The 18,705-nt window shown below is 42.6% G+C and overlaps 1 protein-coding gene across 1 annotated transcript in view; it reads left to right on the top strand.

The window, feature by feature from the left end:
• The first annotated feature begins 902 nt into the window (after positions 1 to 902).
• The window catches only part of IGFBP5 (insulin like growth factor binding protein 5), a 37,442-nt gene continuing 19,639 nt past the window's right edge, over positions 903 to 18,705 (top strand). Inside the window, exon 1 of the mRNA XM_014076606.2 lies at positions 903 to 1,958. Within this exon, the coding sequence (XP_013932081.1) occupies positions 1,628 to 1,958 (331 nt within the window). The 5' untranslated portion in view covers positions 903 to 1,627. The remainder of the gene's footprint in view (positions 1,959 to 18,705) is intronic.

Genomic DNA, 18,705 nt, shown 5'->3' with positions numbered 1-18,705 from the left:
ACCTTAAGTCTTGCAGGGCCATATCATGCCATATATAGCCACACCCATCACCTGATCAAGCCAGGGTTGGTTCTAGAGGAGGTGTAAACTTGATCCTGCAAGGAACCCCCTTAATTTACAGCCTAGCTGTAATGCTTCCCTGCCTGACAACAAGAGTCTGCACAATGCTGCCCTTGGGTATGTATTTTAGGGCATGGAGCATGTGGTGATTGAAAGGTAATGGTAACTGGATCAAATTTTGTAAAGTTTGCTAGCTAACTACGTGCAATTATGGTTGATTTGCTTCTATTATTTCAGAAACATGGCTGATAAAGCTTTTCACGGCATAGAGATAAGTACTATCAAATTCCTGCATGTTATGGCTATTATAGAAGTACATTTGTGCTTAACCAAAAAAAAAAGTTGGCAATCTGATACGCTCCTCTCTATTCGCACAGAAACTTACTTGGAATAAAATCCCAATGAATTGAATGAAATTTGCTCCAAAGTGTGGGTACACGTGTTTACAATTTGGGGCACTGAGAATAAACATGACACCAGTTGAGCCGGAACTTCTCAATGTTTTGAAAAAGAAAAGAAAAAACCCCTGTAGTTTAAAAAAAAAGAGGGGAGACACTTGATTTCTTCTTGTACAGCATAAAGGTGGCATTTGGATGCCTTTGGGTGGTGTCCGTTGGAAAGCCTAGAAGTCAAAAGCTGCACAGTCACCCCACCCTTCTCCCTCCCCTCCCTACACACACACACAAACACACACACACTTGGAGTGTGCACTGAGCTTGCCCTGGTTCCTGGCACCAATTCAGGCTGAGGTGTCATTGGGATCTCAGATTGCAGCAAGGGTCTGGCAGGCAGCCAGGGGCAGTCTATTTAAAAGACATGCCTGCTCGGCACTATTCAGTCTCTTTAGAAACTTCTCCAGGGGGAAAGTGTTGGGAGATCTACAAAGTGGAATTCTTTTCTTTTTCCTCTTTTCCTCCTTTGCTCTCTTTGTCAAAGAGACTTTGTAAAAAAAAACCTTCAACAGAAAACCTCTTTGTTGTTTTTAACCCAATCTAGGAAAAGGAGGGGGTTTTTTTAACCCCAAAAAAAAATTACAGCTAGTCCCAAGCTAAAATCTCTTCTTGACAAAGCTCATCTTTTACCTGCTTTAGTGCTACTCCAGACATTTTTTAAATTTGCTGCAGATCATATCAGGACAGTCGAAAAGAAGCTTGTTCAATTCTTCGCTTCCTCCCCAGCCTCTTGCAGACTTTGCTTCTTAGTGGGGCGTGTGGATTATGTTATACTTCTTTGTGCAGCCTCGCCAAAGCTACTCTTGCTCTTTAATTTTTTTTTGAACCCTTTTTTCCGGTGACTTTTTTGTTTCCCTTTTTTGAAATTACCAATCTGTTGCATCTGTAGTTCTTGCAACTGTCAGCTGCAGATAAACCTGTGATAGCCTTTCTTTTATAACAATCTAGGTGTTCTCTTTTTTCCAACATTCTGATTAAGCCTCTTTTGGAATCTTAAAGGAGAAGAGACTTTCCCCCCCCCTTTTTTTTTTGGTCTCCAAAAAAAAAAAGAACTTTGTTGTTGTTTTTTCCTTTCACAACTCCTGCACCAGTGCGCCTTGACAAGAGCCTTGAAGATGTTCCTGATGCAGGCGCTGCTCGTGTCTCTGTGCCTGGGGCTTTCACAGAGCTTGGGTTCCTTTGTGCACTGTGAATCTTGTGACGAGAAAGCCCTCTCCATGTGCCCTCCCAGCCCTGTGGGCTGCGAACTGGTGAAGGAGCCCGGTTGTGGATGCTGCATGACGTGCGCCCTGGCTGAAGGGCAGTCCTGTGGGGTGTACACAGAGCGATGCGCCCAGGGCTTGCGCTGCCTGCCGCGTCAAGGCGAGGAGAAGCCCTTGCATGCCCTGCTCCATGGCAGAGGGATCTGCCTGAATGAAAAGAGCTACCGAGAGCAAGCTAAGAATGGTGAGTCCTGCCCTGGGCCCTTGGCTCAGCTTCCTTGCTTTACTTTCTTCTGCTGGTGGGGAGTTGGGGGGTGGGGAGAGAAAGAGGCTTCCCTATCTATTTGTTGCTTGCCGTGCACTGAGCATCCTCTGAACATCTTTCTTTACTTCCTTCAAGGAGGTTTAGGCATCGCCAGGTCATTTTTCTTAATCCGATTAATGCTCAGGTCTGGTGCCTCCCTGGCATTCTCCTCCCTTCCCACTTGTCTTCTGCAGCACAGCTTCTCTTTCTACCTAGCTATCTTCCTCCTTCCCCAGCTGAGTCTTTAGTCTAATCTTGCATAACTTCTGTTACCTTGGCTAGACCCTGGTTTCTCTCTCTCTTTGGTGAATTTTCTCTCCCTGCACCTTCAAACGTTGTACCTCCACCTCCTTCCATCTTTGCTCTGTTCCTCTCCACAGCCCCAAGCCAAGCACCTTCGCCATCTGTTGGGGTTGAAGGACCTTTAGGGCAGATCATATGGGGCACCCAGGAAAAAGAGCAAGATGCCCCTAAGAAAGGGGTGCCAGCTTCCCCCATTTTGAAGTAAATGCATATTCCCGTCTGAAAAAGGAGGGTGGGAGCTTAGGATTGTCCCCAATTCTACAAATAACTGCCTTTGGTACTTACCCCTGGATCTCCATTACCTCCATGACCCTTCCCCAATAGTGGGAAGGCTTAGCAGCAGTCCTCAGGCCTTTGTGAAACAATATATAGCACCCTTGGGATCAATGTAGCAGCACCAATATCCAGTTGAGTCCCACTTGACTTGACTTTTCATACCTGTCTCTGTAGCCCCTTCCCATCCTCAGACTGAGTTTCCCTCTGACTCCATCTGTAGGTTGTTGCAGGGGAAGGCAGGGTGGCATCAAAATGAAACAGGTGCAACAGAATAATGAAAAAGAGTTGGGAGGGAGGGGGAGAGAGAGTTTTGAAAGGAAACCTTGGTCAGCATTCTTGCCTAGGAAGAAACCCTCAAATCCAATCCTGACTCTACTTTTTTTCTGGCTTATTAGCAGCCCCCTTCCTCTTCTTCCTCTCTCGAAACCAAAATTCCAGAGAGCTTCTTTGTTTTCTTCTCCCCCCCCCTCACCCCAAAACAAAAGCCACTCTTTTATCAGATGTCCCCTTCTGCAAAATCTAGCATCCAGGGAATGCTTGTTGCATCTAACCAGTGAAGAACATCAGCTATAAGCCTCTTGCTAACCCTCAATAAATCTTGTTCCATTCATTGTATTCCCCAGTCCTCACACCCACCCACTCCGCATCTCTTCTTTGAAAGCATTGGCTCAGTTTGGTTGTCATTTCATTTGGCAGAGCAAAAGTTTCTTTTTAAAAAAAATCAACACATTTGCCAAACTTCAATTGCTGCTTTTGTGGGGGCGGGGGAGAGAGACATTAAAGCCAAAGATTTTGGTCAAACTACTGTAGTCTTATGGAGGGGTGGTGGGAAGAGGAGAGGAGATTTAATTTTGATTTTTCTGGTCTTGGAACTCGGAAAATTATGCAAAGAATGGCTTCCGCTAAAGCTGAGTAAGATACCCTCCTTGCACTAGTATGCGCTTCTTTAGATTCTGTGTGCGTGTGTGTGTGCGCACACGAGCAAGAATGCTGGCCAGGAACACAAGCGGAATCATTACCTACAGGGAGAGCAGCAGCAATGTTGAGCAATTCAGTCTCCTCTCTTTAGAATTACAACAGTGCCCCTTACAGACTGCTGAAACCTGCAGCATTTTAAATTTGGATTTAATCTGAATAACCCTTGCATTTTTGTCTCTCTGCCCCTTCCCCTCTGTTTCCCCCACAAACACACACACATAGACAACTCCCCCCCCCCACACACACACATTTTCTGGTCCCAGCTGAGCAGCAGGTGCTCCAAAACCGTGGGTGTCAGCCGAGTGGCCTCAAGCTGATGCATGTCTTGTGAAGACCAAAGAGTGATTAAGGAAAACATGGCACCTCCCTCACTTGCCTGTGGCTGATTGAAAGAGATTTTTATACTGTCTCCTGAGGAGGGGAGGGGGCAAAATCATTGTCAACCTTGACAATGGAGGAGTCCAGAGGTTTATATTTTATACTACACCATTTAATTCAGGGGTGGTGGGGCTTAATATATTGTTCGCAGCCAACCAGGGGAGTTGTGAGCCAGGGTTAGGGCTTATTTTCTTCTAATGATCCAGTCCATTGTAGCTTTTTTAGTAATTGACAAAACCATGGTATATATAGCCCATATATGTATGGTCAATGCATCTGAATCACTTGTTTTTCTTTCTGTCTTTTTCCATATAAATGAAATGTCTGAATTTGTCTATGGTTGTGTTATGGTTTAAGAAATTACTGACAAAAGGAACACATGTGGCACAAATGACTGCCCCATCATTAACCTCTGCTGAGTTACAGTGAACCTTGGATGGAATTGCAGGAGGTTTGCAGATCGCTAAGCTGTGGTGGTGATCTGTGGTGTGCAGTTGTTTGTGATGCCTTCTGGATCTCAGGAGGCATCAGAAACAATTGGGAAACAATCAGAAGCGATCAAGAGTCTGATCCTCACCAACCAGATTGTCCTTGGTAGATTGCATTATTAAAACGAAGGGAAACAGTTGGGATGGACCAATTCATATCTTTGCCTCTCAGGTTGGATATTTAGATATCTATCAATACTAGGCATCTTCATGAGATACCTGATGCATTTCAAGGGTTTTGAAATATTTTAATGGAGCTGCTAATTTCTAAATAATTCTTCCCTTAAAAATACTTTGCTGTTCTGTCAGCTTACGAATCACCTTGTTCTCTATCCCAAATCTTGTACATTAATTTCAAAACACCTTGTTTTCTTTCTCCAACATTGTTGGAACTTTAATCCAATAATGTTAAAGGTGAACCACCAAAGACTTCTTTATGCAAATACAGAAGTTTGATGGGAATGGATGGTTCAGCTATAGTCAGATATTTATTCTCTCTCTCTCTCCCTCTCTCTCCCTCTCTCTCTCTCTCTCTTTTTCTCTCTCCCTCCCTCTCCCTCTCCCTCTCCCTCTCCCTCCCTCTCTCCCTCTCTCTCTCTCCCTCTCTCTCTCCCTCTCTCCCTCTCTCTGGCTTTTGTTTTAAAGCAGAATATTTTTCGAGGGCAAAAGTTGGGTGGGAACCTCCTAGCATCAGAACAGCAAAATGTGAGAACTGTGAAGTATATTTTTTGTAGGCATGTTTCTAAGCAACTGGCGAAGGGGAAGAAATAAAGTTTGACTTGAACTCAAAAGCTTGTGCCAAGGTTGGAGAAAACTTCAAGGAGTGAGTCCTGGCTATGGTTTATTCATCAGTATTGGCCCTGTGCTGGGATAACAATGAAAAGGGTAAAAGTCAAGGCTCTGTCTAAATGGGAGTCAAGCACTTTTTGAAATAACAAGGAGCACCTGTTTATTGCTTTGTTTTAGTGCATGATTTCCATTTGGACAGAATATGAAATATGTGAGATCATTAGAAACCACACTGACATTAGATCCATGGGGTGAAGCAACACAGAACAATATCCGCTCCAGGAAAACTAAGAGCAGTAAACTCCCATGTCCAAGTATCTAAAGGGTCCCTCACAGAGAAGTGGACTTACACCCTATTGCCCTAGGGGACAGGATTAGAACTAGGAGTTCATGCTATGAGCCGGTGAAACAGATTGCCACATGAAGTGATGAGTTTGCTTTTGCTGGAAGTCTTCAGGCCAAGCCTAGGTGATAATGTATAAAAGTTGCTCTATGGATTCTGCATTGAACTAGGGCAGGGGTCAGCAACTTGTGGCTCTGGAGCTGCATGTGGCTCTTTCATCCTTCTGCTGTGGCTCCTTGTCGCTCAAAATATGTGTCATAACTACCAATGTGCAACACCTGCCAGCACATGATTTATTGAGTTTTTTGACCCCCAGTAGGATAAATCCATGGATAAATCCAAGAAAAGAAAAGTGTCAGAAGAAAACAGAACCTTTAATTCAAATACACATGTTAGTTTTGTGACCACTCAGGAAATAGTCAGGCACAGGAAGGGTTTTGTGGCTCCCGGTGTTTGTTTTTTTCCTGTGGGAAACGGGTCCAAATGGCTCTTTGAGTATTTAAGGTAGAGTTAGGACTAGATAATCTCTAAGGTACTTTCCAACCCCTGCATCTTAATTTCTCTGGTATAGTTGCTGGTTTAAGTTCTCCCTGCCTGTAAAAAGACAGCAATGGTTTTTTTTAAACTATTTCATATACAGTATATGGTATCAGTTCTATTGGTTTCTTTATGCTCCTTTAACTGCAAACACCATCACACATGGATTTTTAGTCCTTGGATAGAACCTCCATGGGGTTTTTTATATTTTTCCTGCATGTAAAAAAAATAGATAAAAAGGCAGGTGATGTGTTTAAAAATCTTTTCTTCTAGTTCTTGTACCCTGGGAGGTTTTGGGTGGGGAGTTTTGATTCTTTATCTGAATTTGAAATGATTCCCCACCAGGTTCTTTAAACCCTTAGCTCTTGTTCAAAATCATCCACACCCTTTAAACCCACCTGAGAGAGAGAGAAAGGCTTCCTCCACACTTGCAGATGTTGCAGAAGCAACCCCTGGTGGCCACATGCTGCAACTGCAGCTCAGTAGAAGAAATAAAACAGTACCCTCCAGGTTATACAGACCACGATGGAGCCCAAAATTCCCATTGCTAAGCAAAATAGTTGCTAAGCTAGCTTTGCCCCATTTTACGACCTTTTTTGACACCGTTGTTAAGTGAATTGCTGCACTTATTAAGCTGGGAACGGGTTTGCTAAGTGAATCTGCCTGCCCCGCTGACTTTGCTTGTGAGAAAGTTGCAGGTGATCACATGACCCCAGGGCAATGCAAGTGTCATAAATACATGCCAATTGCCAAGCATCCAAATTTTGATCATATGACCATGGGAAGGGGGAATGCTGCAGCAGTCATATGTGTGAAAACACAGTCATCAGTCCTTTTTGCAATATCATTATAATTTTGAACAGTCACTAAACAGATAGTCACAAGTTGGGGATGACCTGTAATTGCTGTCCCAGATTTTCTCTTTTTTTTCTCCTGCTTGCTTTGGCCTTGTGACACCACATCAGCTGTTCTCTAACTTAACTTTCAAGGAGGAAGTTAGTATCCAAGCCTATGTTTACTTCTAAAAAGCAAAAGCAACAGTGAGTTATTATCATACCCTGCATTTTCAACTTGCTCAGCAATAAGTGGGAGAGATATATGTTTGCAGCAGAAGAGATCCTTTCTCTTGTACACTGTTAGTGGATGTAACTTGGAAGGATGGCTGGCTGCAGAAGAAAGTCCATATTGCAAAAAGGAGGGAATTCCAAGATATGTCAATTACATTACAGTGGATGAAATGTCCTCTTTGAGCCTTCTATTCAAAGCAAAAGAGCCTGTTCTATTTTTTCAAATCTCTGAAATGAAAAGTCCCTGCTCTGCTTTCATTGCTACTTCCTATCCATAAGTAACTACCATTCTGGGCTCAAGTGGGCAGTGTCTTGGTTCAAATAGTTCACATTTGGATCAAACCAAACACATTTGTAATAACCATGATTTGTTGAAAAAGTCACAGGGAAACCATAAATGCTATTTGCCAACCACAATTACTGCATGGCCTGTCTAGGTGAGTAGCCTAGTGATTAGTGATCCCTGCCACCTATTTATATCTTTAGCTATAGGCATTTGTTGCCTGTGGGGCCTGATGCCCACTTAGACTGAGTGGAGTAACACAACTTGGCGCAGTTTATAAAACACTGCAGAAAAATAGAGGGCTGCTTATTTCAGGGTTGTCAAACTGGTGGCCCGGGGGCTGGATGCGTCATGTGCAGGCCACGCCCACCCCAGCTCCGCGAAGGGAAAAAAGTCATGGCATACCATGTGACAGCAATGTAACACAGCAAGTTTGACACTTATTTGGATCCATAACACTATTTACTGGGGAAGGTGTCTTGAAACTCCAAATTGTCTATTCCATAATCACTTCTCCTCCTTGCACATTTATTTATTTTATTTTGCTTCTGAAGAAGCAGACGGCCTCGAGTCAACTCCTGATTCATGTGATTGAGAGTGAAGCCAAAGTTGTTACTGAAAGAAGGTTGCCTTATAACTTATCTTTTTAAATATCCCGGGGTTTTTGTGTTTGCATTTGCAAAGGAAGCAGGAAGATTGTCCTGCTAGGCTGGATACCTCCTCTTTTCTTTTGCCTCAGACAGTGTGCCCTCTTGTAGCCTCTGTTCAAATGAGTTTACTTGGGCTGACAATCCCAACAGCAGCAAAGGAGCATCTGCGTCCGAAACATGGGGGCAGGTGCAGCGTCAAAAAGGGGGAAGAAAGGTTGGGGGAGTGACCTGAAGGTTGGCAGGGTGAGAGTTGAGGGTTGGGGCAAGGGTCATGGGAGCAAGTAAATGGCATGCCTTATGCAAGGTTGAGTATGTGCTATCTGGGAAACAACCAGCAATTCTACCTGGGCGATTTTCTTTCTCACCATGCAAGCTTCAGATCCATCTATGGTAATAATCAAGGCTGGTAGCGACAGGCCCGTGGCTCCCCCAAGAAACTGGAAAAACTCCATTCTTTTTTTCCCCCTTTGTTTCTTGTCTTTTGTGGAGAAATGGAAAGGGGAAAAATCATCCCCTGGATTTCGAGTACAGGAACAGGTTTCTGCAAATAACATAAAAACACTGCAGCAGATGATTTCATGTCATTTGATCATTTCACAGAGAAGCAGCAACACAGGGATAACCAAAGAGCTAGGAAACATGACTGTGTTTCCTTGGGTGGGAGAATGGCAGCCACACCAGGGCTGGGTTGCTGCCAGCATTACTGCCAGTTCAGTGTATATGCAATTTTGCGTGTATACTCTCTCGCTTCGCTCTTGCGTGTATGCACATTTGACCACAAATTGCTGCCAGTTCCAGCAACCCAGGCCGTCAAACTACTACTGGTTCGGCTGAACCGGTCTGAACTGTAGGAACCCACCACTGGGCCCCACCATTCTTTTAGTTCAATGCACAAAAAGGGGGTGAGGATAGGAGTGTCCTCAAACATTCAATTTCCAAGCACAGACTAGATAGAGACTTCACGCTGCAATGGCTCCCAGGAAATACCTGTTCATTGATGAAGAAAATCTAGAACTTGCTTTGAGCAATGAATCAATGAGTCCCTTGAGCGTAGCCTTCTCCACTTTACACAGACAATCGGGGCCTTTCTGGGATTTTTGGCAGAATGATTCTTTCTGAATTTTTCCTGGGTGATGCTAGGAAATGTTTGAGCTGACTTCATTGGTGGGCAGTATGTCTCTTAGCAGCTGATTTACACCATTGTTCCAGGTGGCTGTTATCAGCTGCATAAATACACCTTTAGCACCTGCCCAACATCCGGATATGATAGAAGATAAACACCTATGAGCCACGGTGGCGCAGTGGTTAGAGGGCAGTACTGCAGGCTACTTCTGCTGACTGCGGCTGCCTGCAATTTGACACATCAAATCTCACCAGGCTGAAGGTTGACTCAGCCGTCCATCCTCCCGAGGTGGGTAAAATGAGGATCCAGATTGTTGGGGGCAATACACTGACTCTGTAAACCACTTAGAGATGGCTGTAAAGCACTGTGAAGCGGTAGATAAGTCTAAATGCTATTGCTAGTGCTATTCCTGCTAAAGAGCTGAGCAGGAAAATGAGCTTTCTCTTCTGAGGGCTTTTCTCCATTATTTTATCCAAGCACTGTCCACGCTTTCTTGAACAAAATAATGCTATCAAAACATATACTAAGGTTGTTCCCAGTCCTATCCTGGCTATACGGGTAGTCCTCAACTTACGACAACAATTGAGCCCAACATTTATGTTGCTAAGTGAGAAATTTGCTAAGTGAGTTTTTCCCCATTTTACAACTTTTCTCGCAACATTTGTTAAGTGAATCACTGCCGTTCTTAATTCATTAACCTGGTCGTTAAGTGAATCTGGTTTTCCCATTGACTTTGCTTGTCAGAAGGTTGCAAAAGGGGATCACATGAATTCTGGGGCACTGCAACCATCATAAATGTGAGTCAGTTGTCAAGCATCCGAATGTAAATCACGTGACCATGGGGATGCTACCACAGTCATAAATGTGAAAAATGGTCTTGCGTCACTTTTTTCAATGCCATTGTAAATTTTAATGGTCACTAAATGAACTGCTTGTTCAAAGTTGAAGATTACCTGTACTGAATTAGTTCTTGTTTGTGTTGTCCTGATTTATAAGCATACCTGCCAATGTAGGTAAGGAGATTAACTGTTCTCCTTTAGCTTTGCTGCTCTGTCATTCAGAACTTTATCAAGGGGTGCTTGAAACTTGGCCAGGATGTCAGAGTAAAAATAAATTCAGAGTGGCAAATCCCTCCCATCTTTGGACATGTACGGTATTGTAGCTGCATCCTAGAATTAGTGAAAGTGACTAGGTGCTGGGCCACCAATCTTCGACAGTATTTTGACTCCTATATGACCAACAATCATGAAGAGCCCAGTTCAACATTCAGATACCATTTCTGAATATAACAACATTGACGTACCGTATGTTAAGTACACTCTTCTCCCTCAAAGAAGTCATATCAGTACAGCATTAAAGCTGAATTGCACCCTGTGTCCCTCTTTTTCCTTGAAAAAAATAGATGGGTTTTTTTTAAAATAAGCCACCATTCTTTCCACACCTACATTGTTTGAAGCCTAGAAAGAAGTTGGTTTTAAAAAATGGATAGAAGGAAGGAGGTGAAAGGTATGCAAAGAACTAGAAAAAGTCCAGTGCTAATGGAGAAGGCAGAAATAGCTCTGATAGATTCCTGCTGATGACCCAAGGGGAGAGAACACCCATCCTCCACCACTCCCCTCCCCACTCTTCTGATACTGCCAAAGTACATCTCAGGTCATATCTAGCACAGAACATCTAAGCTTGCTTCCAAGAATACAAAAAACTAAATATTCCAGATTTTATACACTTTTAATCGTGTGCTGGGATAGTCTGGCCTTAGTATTTATTTACTCTTATCTTCGTTTGATTATTCCACTTATGCACTGCCTGACTCCAGGCTGACTCTGGGCAAACTCACAATGAAACCAAGGAGGCAGAAAGTACAAGGTAAATCGGATTATAAAAAATAACCAAATATAGAATAAGATGGTGGAGCCTGCACGTATAAATATATCTTAATGTGGTAGCGTGATGTTCCCATGGTAGACTTTAAGCAGGACAAATTCTGAGTGATACATTGGAGACAAATGTCTTCATCCACAAATGCCTGAAAATCATATTATTGTGAAAGACACAGAAACCGCTACAGTTCTAGAACATGTGTGGTACTCCTGTGGGTTCGGGACTGGTTTGTAGATTGTCCTAAACCAAAATGTGATTTGCCTGCTTGAAATTGAGTATATTATGCAAACCAAGTCCATAATAAGTTATTCAACAAACCTGTGTAACTTGGTAGAGAGCAGACAGGTCTATGGTTAGGACTATTCCCAGTACATCAGGGTGGGCTTCAAAAAAATTTTAGCCAGGGATTCTCTGCCCGGTTGCTGGTTGGTCATGGCCATGGTGGGTGTGGCCTAGTCGGCCTCCTGCACCACAGTGAGCAGGGCTATTTGTTCTCCCCAGGCTCCAGAGGCTTCCTTCGAACCTCCAGAAGGGTGAAAACAGCCTCCCCGGCTGCGGAGGTCCTCTTACTTGCCGGAAACAGGCCCGTTTCCAGCCTTCCCGAACTTTCAGTAGGTCCATTTTTCACTCTCCCTGAGCCTCCGCATGTGTCCTACACTTACCTGCATCCAAAACAGGCCATGTGGAGGGGAGGGTGGGCGGGGGAGGGCAGGGCCAGACAGGAGTGGGATTTGGGAGTTCTCCAAACTGCACAGAATCTTAGCCAGAAGTTCTCCTGAATCCCTGCAAATCTCCAGCAGCCCACCCCTGCAGTACATCCAATACCCTCTGATGCCAAAATGCTCATTCTTTCAAAAGCATGGCACACAGATATAATTAGCTAATGAACTGCATGCTATCTATGATTACATTTGGCATCCAAATGTTGCTTGTTTTTTCATTGGAAGAAAAGTCTACCTAGATGGAAATTTTACCAGGCAGAGATATCTCAAGACCATAGCATTTTCCTGAATTTCCTGAGGTCAAGTGCCTGCCTGAAGTCACTTTGCCTTCCATTTAATTTGAGCATTATCTTCCTAGTTTGCATTTCCAAGAGGAATGGGTATTACTCTGGTTCTTCAACTTCCCACATCACCATTCTGGCTTTTTGTTTAAAAAACCAAAAGTCTATTATGTTGTTATAATGGCTGATGAGACAAGGGCAGTATTCCTCTGCTTTTCTGCACTGTAGCATTGCACAGTTCTGCAATGGATGTTACTAGCGAGTGGACTGCAACAACACGGTGCCTTGTTTATTAAGTGCCCAGAAATATTAATCTTCCTCCTGCCTGTATTTCATCACACTATCAAGGAGCAAGTGCCAAAGGGATGAGAGTTGTGTCTCTTAAATAACTACCTCAGTTAAGTAACTGTCTGAAGATCCTGGAAGCAATTTACTCAGAATAAAGCCAGCTGCAGCCTGCCCTGTAGTCATTAGAACTAGGATAGGGAATCTGTGTCTCCAAATTTGTGGGATGTTCAATTTCAATTAACCTCAGCCATTAGCAAATCAAAGGGTTCTTTGCAGCCTGCTTCAGTCTATGAAAATTTTCAACTTGCTGACCTTAAAAAAATGCAGAGGAGACTTCAAAGCATCCTTTTTCCTGCTCCCTGCAGTCTGCAAAAGTAAAATTCTATTGTGTCAGGCTTCTCTACTAGCTTGCTGCTTAGCAATTAGCAAACTTGAACTCAACCGGGCTTACTTCTAACAATTGAGTCAGTTATAGCCCACTTTTCACAGCTTTACTTAAAACATCAACATCTTTTTTTTCTGCTGCATCCCCACAGCATTGCCTTCAGATCATCCTCAGCCCATGAGTGAGGCAATCTTAAACCACCTAGGCTTAAAGGAGAACTTTCTGCTTCATTCAAATACCATCTGGGAGCAGCTGCAACATACATTAACATCTGTTGGGTTTTGGTATCCATTGTTAGAGAAAGCAGATGATTGGTACTGACCAGGAATGGAGGCAGGTTTGGCAAAGGAGAAGTGAAGTCCAATATATGGGTGATCCACAGTAGACATATTCCTTGCATCTGTACATCCCTACCATTTCTTGTACTGGGAGCTGAGCTATAGAATAGTTGAGATTTAGTAGTGCATAAAATTTCCATGAAGGACATCTATTACAAACTACCACATTCAGGTACTGCATTCATACAGTTAACATTTATTCTGCTTAAGAAAAATTTAAAACTATTGTAGAATGGCAATCAGCTCAGCTATAGCTGTCTCTTTCAATACTATTATTTTCATCACTGAAAAATGACAAGGCTTGTCGTACGTATGTACATATATCCATCCTCCAGCCCTATCTGTTAGATCTTTGCCTTGACTAGAGTTCTCTCTTGGGATCTAGGCAGTTCTAGAATTCTTAGTATTCTGCATAATCTTCTGAGATATTTGTTACTTTTCCAGTCAAAGTTACTGGGTTAGGGATGATCACAGGTTTCTAGATTCGTACCAGTTATATTACTTTCATAACCTAGTCTATCTATCCTGAGAAAAAGGCAGAAACTATGTAGACTAGAGGCTCTCTAACATAGACAGACCGGCTAGTTGAAGTTAGCTAAAATCACCTTCAGCAGCTGACTTCAGTTCTGTAGTACTCCCAGCTAGATGAATGGGGTGTTATACAGTTCAAATACAAAGAATTATCAGCTCTGCAACAGGAGACTGCAGCTGTGGTCACACAACCAGCTAACCTGTGATTTACTTGACTCTGGTTTATTGAATAGATCTCAATCTGCTGAGCTTTCACTATAGGGTAAGCCCAACTCAAACAAATCATTTTACAACTGAACATAAGATGTAAACTTACACTCCCTGTCTAACAGCAGTCTTATCTACAGCAATTAACACTTGATAATATATAGCTCCATACTTTGAAAAGTTTCAGCTGCTGACTTTTGCATACCAAACTATTGTTAAAGAGACAGCCAGGCTCATTCTTCTCCCTCCATTTTTCCCCTTGGGCAATCAATGTCTTTATTGTAGGTGATGGAGGCAACTTAAGGAGAAGATAGCATGTAACAGATGGCAGCTGGAATAAACAAGCAGTGCCCTGCCACCCAAAGTTACCACTGGTCTCAGGGGAAAGGATTAGCCCCTTATAAGATGCAAATTAATGAAAACAGAACCAAGCATTAAAACTAAGAACATCCTCTAAAGTAGAGTCCACCTTATCATGAGGTTAAAATTGAGGCAGCCACTTAAAGAAACAATGGCTGAAAGAAGAAGCACAAATGGGAATAAAATGTTAGAGAATACTGTGGCATGTGAAGTGCTAAATAATGAAGTAGCCCATCCCATCTGAGTTTATTTTAGTAAGGGGCATCTTACATTCCCAAAGCTACATGTGTCGCTCAAGTCCCCATTTTTTGAGCCCCACCCCCACTCCCTCTGATCATGTCTTAAAAACTGATGGGCAGGATCTGAGCTGGGAAATGGTCTAAAACAGATGCATTCCACTTTTAAGGTGAAGAAAGCCCATAACTCCCACCCACATCTATGATAGATCCACATCTACTTTGCAGCCTTCTTTCATGACATATTGACCATTCATGGCCAAGAGTCCTGCACAAAATCCAACCTGCATTTTTAGTTTATGGTTCAGTAGGTTGACTGAATATGTTATTGGTTATTCACTTAACCATGGTTATTCATGTAACCATGAGTAAATTGATCTAGGTGTGCATGTCCAAGACCTGCTAAGTTACCTGACTGCTCTCAGATTTAGTACTCTAAATCTGTACACTCTGATGACTAATTTTAAATGACATCAGATTTCCACTTCAGTTGATTTGGCTTTGGGCAGCAAAATCCTTTGATCAGTCAAATCCTCTCTAGCAGCTTATGAGCATGGTGGCGCAGTGGTTAGAAGGCAGTACTGCAGGTTACTTCTACTGACTGCTGGCTGCCTGCAATTCAGCAGTTCAAATCTCACCAGGCTCAGTTGACTCAGCCTTCCAGCCTTCTGAGGTGGGTAAAATGAGGACCCAGATTGTTGGGAAAACATGCTGAATCTGTAAACCACCACAGGGGGCTGTAAAGCACTGTGAAGCAGCATATAAATCTAAGTGCTGTTGTTATTATAAATGGACAGAGAGAGAATCAAAACCAAAGTTTTTATACTATGTGTTTGCAACCAGAATGCCTAGGCTAAATGTTGTCCTTGTAGGAATACTACCTTTCCCATAGTTACCATTGCTAAACAACAAACTGATCTACAAGGCTTGTCTATGTTGAATAGCCCTTCTCAAAAATGCCCACCTATGAAAAGAGAGGCAGCAGCTGAATAAAGCAGGGTTCTTGGAAAGCAAAAGAAATAAACAAGCATAAAGTTGCTTCTGTTTTTAAAACATTCTTTCTTTGCTCAGTCTCTGCCTGTTGTACCATTAGTCTGAGGAGAGGAAGATGTGGAAAAGTGTACAGATGGATTGAAAGTAGGAATTAGTAACATTATTAACAGGAACACCCAGTAGAAGGTGAGATAAATAAAGAGGCTTTAAAGCTAAGTAGCTCACACCATATTAAAAATTGCCATTTGATTGGCACCCTAAAGTGAAATGTACGGCAGGGGCTGATCAAGTATGCTTTCCAGGTCATCGTGGCTCTCCTGGCCTGTCTTTGCAGGCAGTTTGCATTTACAAACAGGTTGACTTTATCTAAAGGATACCAACATAGTCTGAACTGTTCAGGAATTTAACCCACTATGACCTGGACTTCAGTGGTTAATTCCTAATTCTTCCACTTGTCTACTGCCTATTGTAGGAAGCAATTACTATATACCAAACATAGTACACAGATCAAAAAATAAAATAAAAAACCAGGCTGGTGAGAAAAGGGGGAATGCAATGATGACATCTAAAACTTTGTTAAAATGAAGATTCAAATCTTGTAAGTCACTTAAAATCTCTAAGCAAGATGGGCAGCATATAGCTTTAAATAAATAGATATGGGGAAAGAACCTTTCTTTAATCTGCAATAGAACAATTGTGGCTGCCCAGTCTTTGCCTCTAATGCAATGCCTTCTTTTTCCATATGTTAGAAAGATGATTTCCTTACATTGTGGCATCTGTATATGAAACATTTCATAGCAAATATTCCAGAGGGTTATGCATTTTTATCAGCTCAGCCTGTTTTATCAATCAAGCCTGAGGGAATTGAGAAAAGGAAATTTTGCTTTGGGAATAAAACAGATTCTAAGAAAAACCATTTATTATGTAGCAAACTTTCAAAGCATACCCACAATAAACCAGATATTCTTCCCTCTTTAGATTTTTCTAATTTACAAACACAAGGCAAAGGATTTTAAAAGCCCCTGCTCTTTTCTAATATCCAGGACTGCTGATCATCATGCATTTAAAATGGATTATAAAGCTAATGTTAAAGAATGCATTCTGCAGTAGTGTCTTCCTCTCTCACCTACCCTCTTAAGTGACATTTCTAGTTCAATCCAAATTCATATCTGATTGAATTAAACCAATCCATCTTTGAGATCTAGATCCTTTCTTCAAAAGTTGTCATTTTTAGGATGGTTAGAGAAGTTTGTAATAAACAGAGGACACTCATGCAGTATTTGTCAGCTGAGGTTCTCCGAGGATGAGGAGGGCCATCATAGCATAATGATTGTATATATGAAAAGATGAAGTGGATAGACAGCTTGGTGTAAAGGCATTGGACAAAAACCTGGGACACTGAGTTCTAATCCTCCTTTAGATGACTGTGAGACAATAACTGTCTCTCAGTTCTAGGAAGAAGGCAAAGGCACATCACTTTCAAGAAACCTGGACTTACAAGGTAGTTACCAGGAGTCAATACTGACTTAAAGGTGCACGTGCACACGTGCACACATGCACACACACACACCACAAAAAGTAAGATGAGCCATATTCTGGTTCTATTTTACTTGGCCAACGTTGAATAACACCTCCTTCCATTTGCAGGTCTTTGCACATGATAGAGGCTAATGATAAAAGTATACATAGAAAATATCTCTGCCCTCACCCATTAAGATCAGTGGCATTTAGTGAATGAATCTATAGCAAAGAGGAACAGTAACTACTGTTATCTAAATGAAACAGTCATTTGTTAGCTATACAAATGACTGTTAAGTGTCATGTACATGTACACAACATGCCCAAGGGGGACATTCTTGTCACACACTTCCAGAGATTGGAGGAGTTCAAGTCTCACTGGCAAAGTGACCAGATAGCTCTGGAACTCCAGCCAATATTTGAACTGAAATGGGGGCTGAGTTAGTGATAGGTTTAATTAGGCTGATCAATCAAGTAATACTTTTAAGTTTGGTAATTCCTGGCATTGAGGGCTTACAAATTTGGCTAGCTGTCATAGAATCAGCCCCACTCACCCTCCCCATCAACACAATCCTTTGGCTGGAGCAAAATGTAAGAAAATTACAGAAAAAGAAGCATGTAATGATGCTTCTTTTGAGACCAAACCCTGCCTTTTAAGGAGCTTACTATTTCAAGGACCCACCTATCTATCACTCAACTCCTCCACCCTGCAGCTTTTGCCTTTCAGGGATCTTGTCAAAATCCCTCTTTCAGCCAAAACACTGGGACAGAAAAACACTGTATAAACAAACAGGATAAATACATTGTAAATGAGTTTCCCAAAGTCACCAGGTGTATGTCCTCCAAGCAGCCGCCCCCCCGGGGGGGGGGTCCATCCTGCTGAGTACTGGGAAGCCACTTCAGAAAAAGGGTTGAAGGAGCTCAGGGATAGGGTGTGATTGAGACTTTGTTATGTTGAGATCCCACCTGTCTGCCTGTGTCATTTGTTTGAGCTGCATGGTTGCTGGTGGAGACAGTCGGTCTGTCTGCCTTTTCAACAGAAAGGGAGAAAAAGAGGTTGGGTTATCAATGAAACAGCTGAATCAGGAGCTGCCTTAACAAGCAGAGATTTTAGAGAAGCAACCAAAATGGTTGCCATATTTAAGACCCCAGCACCTTTTCCCTTTAAAATAATGTACTTTGAATGCAGTTGTAGTGGGAGTCTAAAATAAATTGCCCAGTTGGGTGGCAGAAACAAGCTGACCCTAGCTGATCTGAAATAGAAAAACATAAGCAGAGTCAGATCTCAGGGTGAGAATCCATCAGGAAATGCCAGGGCTTACATCCCAGAAGTCCATGACAAACCACTTCTTGACTGTTGGTATGAAAAGGACCTGCTCATAAAATCACCAGGATTTGAACTCAACCTGAGGAAGTGGGAGTGGGTTTCACTGTGTTGGAAGAAAAATCTGGTCCAATTCCAAACCGGGAGAAAGACGCTGGAAATAAAATGGAGGCTGGCTGCAGGAAAGAAGGTCTCTGTTTATTGAATGCCAGAAACGTCAGCGACAACAACATGTGTCTGGTGTGGCTGGCAAAATGTGGTTGGGATATGCTACGTTCTATAGTTTTCCCTCTGGTCCGTTGACTAGGGGGCGCTGTCCTCACTCCTGATTGGTTACCTGTTTAACAGCCGGCATATATAAAGAGCTGTGAAACAGGGCTTAGCTGTTGCCAGTTAGCTGAGATGCGC

Source organism: Thamnophis sirtalis, unplaced genomic scaffold (genome assembly GCF_051295495.1).
Source record: "Thamnophis sirtalis isolate CommonGarterSnake01/CBP01778 unplaced genomic scaffold, rThaSir2_p1.2 scaffold_1, whole genome shotgun sequence".
NCBI lineage: Eukaryota > Metazoa > Chordata > Lepidosauria > Squamata > Natricidae > Thamnophis > Thamnophis sirtalis.
The sequence above is the reverse complement of the archived record's forward strand: the minus strand, read 5'-3'. Positions and strand labels throughout refer to the sequence as shown.